The 13553-nt window shown below is 45.8% G+C and overlaps 1 protein-coding gene across 11 annotated transcripts in view; it reads left to right on the forward strand.

Moving 5' to 3' along the window:
- Nucleotides 1-13553, forward strand: part of LOC139547569 (DISP complex protein LRCH3-like) — an 87687-nt gene that overhangs the window by 41631 nt on the left and 32503 nt on the right. For all 11 annotated transcript variants that reach the window (XM_071356482.1, XM_071356478.1, XM_071356479.1 and 8 more), the window contains exon 7: nt 4070-4163. In XM_071356482.1, coding sequence (XP_071212583.1) covers nt 4070-4163 — 94 coding nt within the window. The remainder of the gene's footprint in view (nt 1-4069; nt 4164-13553) is intronic.

Here is a 13553-nt window from a genome sequence, read left to right on the forward strand (position 1 = left end):
CAGCTTAGACGGTAGGCAATTAAGGTCACAGTTATGGAAACTTAGGACACTAAAGAGGCCTTTCTACTTACTCTGAAAAACACCAAAAGAAAGATGCCCAGGGTCCCTACTCATCTGCGTGAACGTGCCTTAGGCATGCTGCAAGGAGGCATGAGGACTGCATATGTGGCCAGGGCAATAAATTGCCATGTCCGTACTGTGAGATGCCTAAGACAGCGCTACAGGGAGACAGGACAGACAGCTGATCGTCCTCGCAGTGGCAGACCAAGTGTAACAACACCTGCACAGGATCGGTACATCCAAACATCACACCTGCGGGACAGGTACAGGATGGCAACAACAAGTGCCCGAGTTACACCAGGAACGCACAATCCCTCCATCAGTGCTCAGACTCCGCAATAGGCTGAGAGAGGCTAGACTGAGGGCTTGTTAGCCTGTAGTAAGGCAGGTCCTCACCAGACATCACCGGCAACAACTTCACCAATGGGCACAAACACACCGTCGCTGGACCAGAAAGGCAATAAGTGGTCTTCACTGACGAGTCAAGCTTTTGTCTCACCAGGGGTGATGGTCAGATTCGCGTTTATCGTCGAAGGAATGTGTGTTACACCGATGCCTGTACTCGGGAGCGGGATCGATTTGGAGGTGGAGGGTCCGTCATGGTCTGGGGCGGTGTGTCACAGCATCATCGGACTGAGCTTGTTGTCATTGCAGGTAATCTCAAAGCTGTGCGTTACAGGGAAGACATCCTCCTCCCTCATGTGGTACCCTTCCTGCAGGCTCATCCTGACATGACCCTCCAGCATGACAGTGCCACCAGCCATATTGCTCGTTATGTGCGTGATTTCCTGCAAGACCGGAATGTCAGTGTTCTGCCATGGCCAGCGAAGTGCCCAGATCTCAATCCCATTGAGCACGTCTGGGACCTGTTGGATCGGAGGGTGAGGGCTAGGGCCATTCCCCCCAGAAATGTCCAGGAACTTGCAGGTGCCTTGGTGGAAGAGTGGGGTAACATCCTCACAGCAAGAACTGGCAAATCTGGTGCAGTCCATGAGGAGGAGATGCACTGCAGTACTTAATGCAGCTGGTGGCCACACCACATACTGACTTACTTTTGATTTTGACCCCCCTTTTGTTCAGAGACACATGATTCCATTTCTGTTAGTCACATGTCTGTGGAACTTGTTCAGTTTGTCTCAGTTCATGAATCCTATGTTCATACAAATATTTACACATGTTAAGTTTGCTGAAAATAAACACAGTTGACAGTGAGGATGTTTGTTTTTTTGCATACAATGCATTTGGAAAGTATTCAGACCCCTTCCCTTTTTCCCCATTTTTGTTACATTACAGCCTAATTCTAAAATCTATTAAATAAGTGTTTTGCCTCATCAATCTACACACAATACCTCATAATGACAAAGCGAAAACAGTTTAGAATTTTTTGCAAATGTATTACAAATAAAATTAACAAATACTTTTTACGTAAGTATTAAGACCCTTTGCTATGAGACTCGAAATTGAGCTCAGGTGCCTCCTGTTTCCATAGATCATCCTTGAGATGTTTCTACAACTTGATTGGAGTCCACCTGTTGTTGTAAATTCAATTGATTGGACATGATTTGGAAAGGCACACAAACACCCGTCTAAGGTCCCACAGTTGACTCTTCCTAGAGCTGTTTGCCCGGCCAAACTGAGCAATCGGGGGAGAAGGGCCTCAGTTGGGAAGGTGACCAAGAACCCGATAATCACTCTGACAGAGCTCCAGGGTTCATCTGTGGAGATGGTTGTCCTTTTGGAAGGTTCTCCCATCTCTGCAGCACTCCACCAATCAGGCCTTTATGGTAGAGTGGCCAGACGGAAGCCACTCTTCAGTAAAAAGCACATGACAGCCCGCTTGGAGTTTGTTAAAAGGCACCTAAAGGTCTCTCAGACCATGAGAAACAAGATTCTCGTGTCTGATGAAACCAAGATTGAGGTCTTTGGCCTGAATGCCAAGTGTTACATCTGGAGGAAACCTGGCACCATTCCTGCCATAAAGACCTGATTGGTGGTGCTGCAGAGATGGTTGTCCTTTTGGAAAGTTCACCCATCTCCACAGATGAGTTCTGGAACTGTCACTGACCATCGAGTACTTGGACACCTCCCTTCTCCCCTGATTGCTCAGTTTGGCCAGGCGGCCAGCTCTAGGATGAGTCTTGGTGGTTCTAAACTTCCTCCATTTAAGTATGATAGAGGCCACTGTGTTCTTGGGGACCTTCAATGCGGCAGACATTTTTTATTACCCTTCCCCAGATCTGTGCCTCGACACAATTCTGTCTCGGAGCTCTATGGACAATTCCTTCAACCTTATGGCTTGGTTTTTGCTCTGATATGCAACTATGGGACCTTATATAGACAGGTGTGTGCCTTTCCAAATCATGTCCAATCAATTGAATTTACCTCAAGTGGACTCCAACCAAGTTGTAGAAACATCTCAAGGATCATCAATGGAAACAGGATGCACCTTAGTCTCATAGCAAAGGGTCTGAAAACGTATAAATTAACAATTTAATTTTTTGCATTGTCATTAGCTATTAGCGCGCACCCCGCTAACTACCTAGCCATTTCACATTGGTTACACAAGCCTAATCTCGGGAGTTGATAGGCTTGAATTGATAAACAGCAGAGCTGCTGGCAAAACGCACGAAAGTGCTGTTTGAATGAATGCTTACGAGCTTGCTGGTGCCCACCATCGCTCAGTCAGACTGTATCAAATCATAGACTTAATTATAACATAATAACACACAGAAATACGAGCCTTTAGGTCATTAATATGGTCGAATCTGGAAACTATCATCTCGAAAACAAAACATTTATTCTTTCAGTGAAATACGGAACCGTTCTGTATTTCATCGAACGGGTGGCATCCATAAGTCTAAATATTCCTGTTACATTGTACAACCTTCAATGTTATGTCATAATTACGTAAAATCTTGGCAAATTAGTTCGCAATGAGCCAGGCGGCCAAAACTGTTGCATATACCCTGACTCTGCGTGCAATGAACGCAAGAGAAGTGACACAATTTCACCTGGTTAATATTGCCTGCTAACCTAGATTTCTTTTATCTAAATATGCAGGTTTAAAAATATATACTTCTGTGTATTGATTTTAAGAAAGGCATTGATGTTTATGGTTAGGTACATGTTGGAGCAACGACAGTCCTTTTTCGCGAATGCGCACTGCATCGATTATATGCAACGCAGGATATGCTAGATAATCTAGTAATATCATCAACCATGTGTTGTTATAACTAGTGATTATGATTGATTGTTTTTTATAAGATAAGTTTAATGCTAGCTAGCAACAATGCTAGCTAGCAACTTACCTTGGCTTCTTACTGCATTCGCGTAACAGGTGGGCTCCTCGTGAGGCAGGTGGTTAGAGCGTTGGACTAGTTAACCGTAAGGTTGCAAGACTGAATCCCTGAGCTGACAAGGTAAAAATCTGTTGTTCTGCCCCTGAACAAGGCAGTTAACCTACCGTTCCTAGGCCGTCATTGAAAATAGAATGTGTTCTTAATTGACTTGCCAAGTTAAATAAAGGTGTTTTAAAATTAAAAAAAACTGCAAAAACGGCGTCCAAAATTTAACGATTTCCGATTGTTATGAAAACTTGAAATCGGCCCCAATTAATCGGCCATTCTGATTAATCGGTCGACCTCTAGTAGATACTGTCGCTGTCCCCATACTCTGACAGACAGACTTATCCACTCCTCAGTGACACACAAGGTACCTGGGTCAAGTGACTTCCTTAATTTTGCACTTGTACTGCAACTCAATAAATTGCTTTGTTTCAAATTATTGTGTTTTGCTTTTGGTGTTTTGTTTCCTGTTGATATATTGTGTTTGTATAGTGTAATGTTTATTGATGTGTTCATGCAGGGCTCATCTGCAAAATAAACTGTGATCTCTGCATGACTAAAAGTAAAGCGCAGCTGAAGTGTTTGAAAGCATTTGACTTTGTGTTTTGACCCACGTCCTGTTCTCAAGGTGATCTTAAAGTTGATCTTATCTTCTGTACTCTTAGTGTGGAGGAGCTGTACCCTGGCCGGCCATATGGCGCACTGGACTCTGGCTTCAACAGCGTGGACAGTGGAGACAAGAGATGGTCAGGCAACGAGGTGAGAATGCACACACACACACACACACACACACACAAGATGGTCAGGCAACTAGGTAAGACACACACACACAAGATGGTCAGGCAGCTAGGTAAGACACACACACACAAGATGGTCAGGCAACTAGGTAAGACACACACACAAGATGGTAAGACACACACACACAAGATGGTCAGGCAACTAGGTAAGACGCACACACACAAGATGGTAAGACACACACACACAAGATGGTCAGGCAACTAGGTAAGACATACACACAAGATGGTCAGCAACTAGGTAAGGCACACACACACAAAATGGTCAGGCAACTAGGTAAAGCACACACACACACACACAAGATGGTCAGGAAACTAGGTAAGGCACACACGCACAAGATGGTCAGGCAACTAGGTAAGACACAAACATACAAGATGGTAAGACACACACACAAGATGGTCAGGCAACTAGGTAAGACACACACACACACGGTCAGGCAACTAGGTAAGGCACACACACACAAAATGGTCAGGCAACTAGTTAAAGCACACACACACACACACACACACACACACACACACACACACACACACACACACACACACAAGCTGGTCAGGAAACTAGGTAAGGCACACACGCACAAGATGGTCAGGCAACTAGGTAAGACACAAACATACAAGATGGTAAGACACACACACAAGATGGTCAGGCAGCTAGGTAGGTAAGGCACACACACACAAGATGGTAAGACACACACAAGATGGTCAGGCAACTAGGTAAGACACACACACACACAAGATGGTCAGGCAACTAGGTAAGACACACACACTCACACACACAAGATGGTCAGGCAACTAGGTAAGACACACACAAGAATGTCAGGCAACTAGGTAAGACACACACACACACACAGAAGATGGTCAGGCAACTATGTAAGACACACACACAAGATGGTCAGGCAACTAGGTAAGGCACAGACACACACACAAGATGGTCAGGCAACAAGGTAAGACACAAACATACAAGATGGTCAGGCAACTAGGTAAGACACACACAAGATGGTAAGGCAACTAGGTAAGACAAACACACACACTGACACGATGGTCAGGCAACTAGGTAAGACACACACACACAACATGGTCAGGCAACTAGGTAAGGCACACACACACACACACAAGATGGTCAGGCAACTAGGTAAGACACACACAAGATGGTCAGGCAACTAGGTAAGACACACACACACACACACACAGAAGATGGTCAGGCAACTATGTAAGACACACACACAAGATGGTCAGGCAACTAGGTAAGGCACAGACACACACACACAAGATGATCAGGCAACAAGGTAAGACACAAACATACAAGATGGTCAGGCAACTAGGTAAGACACACACAAGATGGTAAGACAAACACACACACTCACACAATGGTCAGGCAACTAGGTAAGACACACACACACAACATGGTCAGGCAACTAGGTAAGGCACACACACACACACACACAAGATGGTCAGGCAACTAGGTAAGACACACACACACACACACAAGATGGTCAGGCAACTAGGTAAGACACACACACTCACACACACAAGATGGTCAGGCAACTAGGTAAGACACACACAAGAATGTCAGGCAACTAGGTAAGACACACACACACAAACACACAGAAGATGGTCAGGCAACTAGGTAAGGCACAGACACACACACAAGATGGTCAGGCAACAAGGTAAGACACAAACATACAAGATGGTCAGGCAACTAGGTAAGACACACACAAGATGGTAAGGCAACTAGGTAAGACAAACACACACACTCACACGATGGTCAGGCAACTAGGTAAGACACACACACACAACATGGTCAGGCAACTAGGTAAGGCACACACACACAAGATGGTCAGGCAACTAGGTAAGACACAAACATACAAGATGGTAAGACACACACACAAGATGGTCAGGCAACTAGGTAAGACACATACACACACACAAGATGGTCAGGCAACTAGGTAAGACACACACACAAGATGGTAAGACACACACTCAAGATGGTCAGGCAACTAGGTAAGACACACACACACAGAAGATGGTCAGGCAACTATGTAAGACACACACACAAGATGGTCAGGCAACTAGGTAAGGCACAGACACACACACAAGATGGTCAGGCAACAAGGTAAGACACAAACATACAAGATGGTCAGGCAACTAGGTAAGACACACACAAGATGGTAAGGCAACTAGGTAAGACAAACACACACACTGACACGATGGTCAGGCAACTAGGTAAGACACACACACACAACATGGTCAGGCAACTAGGTAAGGCACACACACACACACACAAGATGGTCAGGCAACTAGGTAAGACACACACAAGATGGTCAGGCAACTAGGTAAGACACACACACACACACACACAGAAGATGGTCAGGCAACTATGTAAGACACACACACAAGATGGTCAGGCAACTAGGTAAGGCACAGACACACACACAAGATGATCAGGCAACAAGGTAAGACACAAACATACAAGATGGTCAGGCAACTAGGTAAGACACACACAAGATGGTAAGACAAACACACACACTCACACAATGGTCAGGCAACTAGGTAAGACACACACACACAACATGGTCAGGCAACTAGGTAAGGCACACACACACACACACACAAGATGGTCAGGCAACTAGGTAAGACACACACACACACAAGATGGTCAGGCAACTAGGTAAGACACACACACTCACACACACAAGATGGTCAGGCAACTAGGTAAGACACACACAAGAATGTCAGGCAACTAGGTAAGACACACACACACAAACACACAGAAGATGGTCAGGCAACTAGGTAAGGCACAGACACACACACAAGATGGTCAGGCAACAAGGTAAGACACAAACATACAAGATGGTCAGGCAACTAGGTAAGACACACACAAGATGGTAAGGCAACTAGGTAAGACAAACACACACACTCACACGATGGTCATGCAACTAGGTAAGACACACACACACAACATGGTCAGGCAACTAGGTAAGGCACACACACACAAGATGGTCAGGCAACTAGGTAAGACACAAACATACAAGATGGTAAGACACACACACAAGATGGTCAGGCAACTAGGTAAGACACATACACACACACAAGATGGTCAGGCAACTAGGTAAGACACACACACAAGATGGTAAGACACACACTCAAGATGGTCAGGCAACTAGGTAAGACACACACACACACACAGAAGATGGTCAGGCAACTATGTAAGACACACACACAAGATGGTCAGGCAACTAAAGCACACACACACACAAGATGGTCAGGAAACTAGGTAAGGCACAGACACACACACAAGATGGTCAGGCAACAAGGTAAGGCACACACACACAAAATGGTCAGGCAACTAGGTAAAGCACACACACACACACACACACACAAGATGGTCAGGAAACTAGGTAAGGCACACACGCACAAGATGGTCAGGCAACTAGGTAAGACACAAACATACAAGATGGTAAGACACACACACAAGATGGTCAGGCAACTAGGTAAGACACACACACACACGGTCAGGCAACTAGGTAAGGCACACACACACAAGATGGTAAGACACACATAAGATGGTCAGGCAACTAGGTAAGACACACACACATACACACAAGATGGTCAGGCAACAAGGTAAGACACAAACATACAAGATGGTCAGGCAACTAGGTAAGACACACACACACACACACACACACAAGATGGTCAGGCAACTAGGTAAGACACACACACAAGATGGTCAGGCAACTAGGTAAGGCACAGACACACACACAAGATGGTCAGGCAACAAGGTAAGACACAAACATACAAGATGGTCAGGCAACTAGGTAAGACACACACAAGATGGTAAGGCAACTAGGTAAGACAAACACACACACTGACACGATGGTCAGGCAACTAGGTAAGACACACACACACAACATGGTCAGGCAACTAGGTAAGGCACACACACACACACACAAGATGGTCAGGCAACTAGGTAAGACACACACAAGATGGTCAGGCAACTAGGTAAGACACACACACACACACACACAGAAGATGGTCAGGCAACTATGTAAGACACACACACAAGATGGTCAGGCAACTAGGTAAGGCACAGACACACACACAAGATGATCAGGCAACAAGGTAAGACACAAACATACAAGATGGTCAGGCAACTAGGTAAGACACACACAAGATGGTAAGACAAACACACACACTCACACAATGGTCAGGCAACTAGGTAAGACACACACACACAACATGGTCAGGCAACTAGGTAAGGCACACACACACACACACACAAGATGGTCAGGCAACTAGGTAAGACACACACACACACACACAAGATGGTCAGGCAACTAGGTAAGACACACACACTCACACACACAAGATGGTCAGGCAACTAGGTAAGACACACACAAGAATGTCAGGCAACTAGGTAAGACACACACACACAAACACACAGAAGATGGTCAGGCAACTAGGTAAGGCACAGACACACACACAAGATGGTCAGGCAACAAGGTAAGACACAAACATACAAGATGGTCAGGCAACTAGGTAAGACACACACAAGATGGTAAGGCAACTAGGTAAGACAAACACACACACTCACACGATGGTCAGGCAACTAGGTAAGACACACACACACAACATGGTCAGGCAACTAGGTAAGGCACACACACACAAGATGGTCAGGCAACTAGGTAAGACACAAACATACAAGATGGTAAGACACACACACAAGATGGTCAGGCAACTAGGTAAGACACATACACACACACAAGATGGTCAGGCAACTAGGTAAGACACACACACAAGATGGTAAGACACACACTCAAGATGGTCAGGCAACTAGGTAAGACACACACACACACACAGAAGATGGTCAGGCAACTATGTAAGACACACACACAAGATGGTCAGGCAACTAAAGCACACACACACACAAGATGGTCAGGAAACTAGGTAAGGCACAGACACACACACAAGATGGTCAGGCAACAAGGTAAGGCACACACACACAAAATGGTCAGGCAACTAGGTAAAGCACACACACACACACACACACACAAGATGGTCAGGAAACTAGGTAAGGCACACACGCACAAGATGGTCAGGCAACTAGGTAAGACACAAACATACAAGATGGTAAGACACACACACAAGATGGTCAGGCAACTAGGTAAGACACACACACACACGGTCAGGCAACTAGGTAAGGCACACACACACAAGATGGTAAGACACACATAAGATGGTCAGGCAACTAGGTAAGACACACACACATACACACAAGATGGTCAGGCAACAAGGTAAGACACAAACATACAAGATGGTCAGGCAACTAGGTAAGACACACACACACACACACACACAAGATGGTCAGGCAACTAGGTAAGACACACACACACACACACACACAAGATGGCCAGGCAACTAGGTAACACACACACACACACACAAGATGGTCAGGCAACTAGGTAAGACACACACACACACACAAGATGGCCAGGCAACTAGGTAAGACACACACACACACACACACACAAGATGGTCAGGCAACTAGTTAAGGCACACACACACATGGTCAGGCAACTAGGTAAGACACACACACACATGGTCAGGCAACTAGGTAAGACACACACACACACACACACATGGTCAGGCAACTAGGTAAGACACACACACACGATGGTCAGGCAACTAGGTAAGGCACACACACACACACACACAAGATGGTCAGGCAACTAGGTAAGGCACCGACACACACACAAGATGGTCAGGCAACTAGGTAAGACACACCCACAAGATGGTCAGGCAACTAGGTAAGGCACACACACACGGTTAGGCACTTGGGTAAGATTAGAAGTAACTCTGGGTCCTCCTAGTAATTTTTGGGTTGTGTACACACACACACAAGATGGTCAGGCAACTAGGTAAGGCACACACACACACGATGGTCAGGCAACTAGGTAAGGCACACACACACACACAAGATGGTCAGGCAACTAGGTAAGACACACACACACACAAGATGGTCAGGCAACTAGGTAAGAAACACACACACACACACAAGATGGTCAGGCAACTAGGTAAGAAACACACACACACACCCAAGATGGTCAGGCAACCAGGTAAGGCACACACACACACACACAAGATGGTCAGGCAACTAGGTAAGACACCGACACACACACACAAGATGGTCAGGCAACTAGGTAAGACACACCCACAAGATGGTCAGGCAACTAGGTAAGGCACACACACACGGTTAGGCACTTGGGTAAGATTAGAAGCAACTCTGGGTCCTCCTAGTAATTTTTGGGTTGTGTAACTTGGTAAAAAAAATCTTTAATAATTTCTATTAGATGTTCAATGTTTATAAATGTTTATAAAATGTATGGTTTCACCATATTAAAACGAGAGTTCAGTTCACGTAACGGGGTTGACCTTAAAGTGGAACTGACAGGATTTTAGCCACATGAAATCTTATTAAAATCTGTTAAAATTACACCCCCATGTAGAATGAAAAAAATAGCATTCTTTTTTTGGGACATGCAAGCGCTTAGATATGGTCATTTTAAAATGTTCATTAATTCTTAGAATGTTTGGGAATTACATATACCAAGGCATTTGTGAAAATTCTATAGCAATATAGAGTGGGAAAGCGGCCATGCGTTTGAACAATTAATAGACACTGCAGTAAATAAGGACCGGAGTCAACGCAGACCGGTGCGCCATAGCCAATCAGAGCTGCAGTAGGCCTTTATGCAAATAAGCCATTTGCCATACAGGCCTGCGTGTTTACAGACAGTAGCAACAGCGCAACTTTAGATCATTAGAATGCATTCGCCAAAAGCCACAAAATACACCTGAATGGATTTCTGCAAATACCAGGGGAGTCCTCTTACATTTGGCAACTTTACAGTCCTTTTGAACAAACAACCATGAAAAAGTAGGCTCTCTCTCTCTGTCAATTATGTACGTCAACAACAATAAGATTAACAACTAATGCTAGCCAGATCAAGATGAGCTAAAATCTAACAAAGGAACATTAGATACACCCTCTCAAAATGTTTCAGCTAGTTGGCCGTCAAAATGTCACTGAGCTGCTGCTTTCAAGGAGCGGGACTCTAACCCGGAAGCTTATAAGAAATCCCGCTATGCCCTCCGACGAACCATCAAACAGGCAAAGCGTCAACACAGGACTAAGATCGAATCATACTACACCGGCTCCGACGCTCGTCGGATGTGGAAGGGCTTGAAAACTATTAGGGAAGCACAGCCGAGAGTTGCACAGTGACACGAGTCTACCAGACGAGCTAAATAACTTCTATGTTCGCTTCAAGGCAAGTAACACTGAAACATCCCTGAGAGCATCAGCTGTTCCGTACGACTGTGTGATCATGCTCTCCATAGCTGATGTAAGACCTTGACAGGTCAACATTCACAAGGCTGCTGGGCCAGACGGATTACCAGGACGTGTACTCTGAGCATGCGCTGACCAACTGGCAAGTGTCTTCACTGACATTTTCAACCTCTCCCTGTCCGAGTCTGTAATACCAACACGTTTCAAGCAGACCACCATAGTCCCTGTACCCGAGAACAGGAAGGTAACCTGCCTAAATGACTACCGACCCGTAGCACTCACACCTGTAGCCGTGAAATGCTTTGAAAGGCTGGTCATGGCTCACATCAACACCATTATCCCAGAAACCCTAGACCCACTCCAATTTGAATACCGCCCCAACAGATCCACAGATGATGCAATCTCTATTGCACTCCACACTGCCCTTTCCCTCCTCAACACCATAATGCCCTCAAAGCTCATCACTAAGCTAATGTAACAGTTTAACTTTAGTCCATCCCCTCGCCCCGACCCGGGCGCGAACCAGGGACCCTCTGCACACATCAACAACAGTCACCCACGAAGCATCGTTACCCATCGCTCCACAAAAGCCGCGGCCCTTGCAGAGCAAGGGGAACCACTACTTCAAGGTCTCAGAGCAAGTGACGTCACCGATTGAAAGGCTATTAGCGCGCACCACCGCTAACTAGCTAGCCATTTCACATCCGTTACACTAAGGACCCTGGGAGTAAACACCTCCCTCTGCAACTGGATCCAAGACTTCCTGATGGGCTGCCCCCAGGTGGTAAAAGTAGGTAACAACACATCCGCCATGCTGATCCTCAACACATGGGGCCCCTCAGGGGTGCGTGCTCAGGCCCCTTCTGTAATCCCTGTCAACCCATGACTGCACAGCCAGGCACGACTCTAACACCATCATTAAGTTTGCTGATGACAACGATGAGACAGCCTATAGGGAGGAGGTCAGAGACCTGACTGTGTGGTGCCAGGACAACAACCTCTCCCTCAACGTGATCAAGAGAAAGGAGATGATTGTGGACTACAGGAAAAGGAGGACCGAGCACGTCCCTATTCTCATCGACGGGGCTGTAGTGGAGCAGCTTCAAGTTCCTTGGCGTCCACATCACCAACAAACTAACATGGTCCAAGCACACCAAGACAGTCGTGAAGAGGGCACGACAAAACTCATTCCCCCTCAGGAGACTGAAAATATTTGCCATGGGTCCTCAGATCTTCAAAAGGTTTACAGCTGCACCATCGAGAGCATCCTGACAAGTTGCATCACTGCCTGGTATGGCAGCTGCCCGGCCTCCGACTGCAAGGCACTACAGAGGTTGGTGCGTACGCCCCAGTACATCACTGGGGCCAAGCTTCCTGCCATCCAGGATCTCTATACCAGGCGTTGTCAGGAAGGCCCAACAAATCCAAAGACTCCAGCCACCCTAGTCATAGACTGTTCTCTCTGCTTCCGCACGGCAAGAGGTACCGTGAGCCAAGTCTAGGTCCAAAAGGCTTCTTAACAGCTTCTACCCCCAAGCCATAAGACTCCTGAACAGCTAATCAAATGGCTCCCCCCCGCTGCTGCTACTCTCTGTTATTATCTATGCATAGCCACTTTAACTCTACCTACATGTACATAACTACCGCAATTACCTCTCCACAGGTGCCCCCGAACATTGACACATTGACTCTGTACCGGTACCCCCTGTATATAGCCCCGCTATTGTTATTTACTGCTGCTCTTTAATTTTTTGCTATTCTTATCTTGCTTTTTTGGGGGGTATTTTATTAAAACTGCATTGTTGGTTAAGGGCTGTAAGTAAGCATTTCACTGTAAGGTCTACACCTGTTGTATTTGGCCCATGTGACAAATACAATTTGAACTGCTTTGAAAATAAGGAACAGAAACAAATTAATCACTAATCACATTAAATAAATTGTAATCTTCAGAAATGACTGTCAAAGTAAAGACATCTACAATGGTGATTATCTTTACTGCTTGCA

This window comes from Salvelinus alpinus, chromosome 21 (genome assembly GCF_045679555.1).
Source record: "Salvelinus alpinus chromosome 21, SLU_Salpinus.1, whole genome shotgun sequence".
NCBI lineage: Eukaryota > Metazoa > Chordata > Actinopteri > Salmoniformes > Salmonidae > Salvelinus > Salvelinus alpinus.